General features: G+C 62.7%; 1 protein-coding gene across 1 annotated transcript in view; it reads right to left on the minus strand.

Moving 5' to 3' along the window:
* LOC119587932 overlaps positions 1-204 on the minus strand; it is a 5,849-nt gene that overhangs the window by 3,801 nt on the left and 1,844 nt on the right. The window contains exon 2 of the mRNA XM_037936642.1: positions 10-188. Within this exon, the coding sequence (XP_037792570.1) occupies positions 10-188 (179 nt within the window). The remainder of the gene's footprint in view (positions 1-9; positions 189-204) is intronic.

Raw genomic sequence — 204 nt, forward strand, 5'->3', positions numbered from 1 at the left:
CTCTCTTACCTGCACAAATCCGCGACCTCGACCCACTCCTCCCTCACCCCGAAGTTTTCGAACTCTGCGGCGTCCGAGCTGAAGACGTTTCCCCGACCGCTGGCCCGACACTTGGCCATGGCCCCGATCTCCCCCGAAGGCAGGGCTCGGTTCCACATGGACAGCTGAGCGACGTCTCCGCGGAAGATCTGGGGGAAAAGGGTA

Source organism: Penaeus monodon, chromosome 23 (assembly GCF_015228065.2).
Source record: "Penaeus monodon isolate SGIC_2016 chromosome 23, NSTDA_Pmon_1, whole genome shotgun sequence".
Classification (NCBI taxonomy): domain Eukaryota; kingdom Metazoa; phylum Arthropoda; class Malacostraca; order Decapoda; family Penaeidae; genus Penaeus; species Penaeus monodon.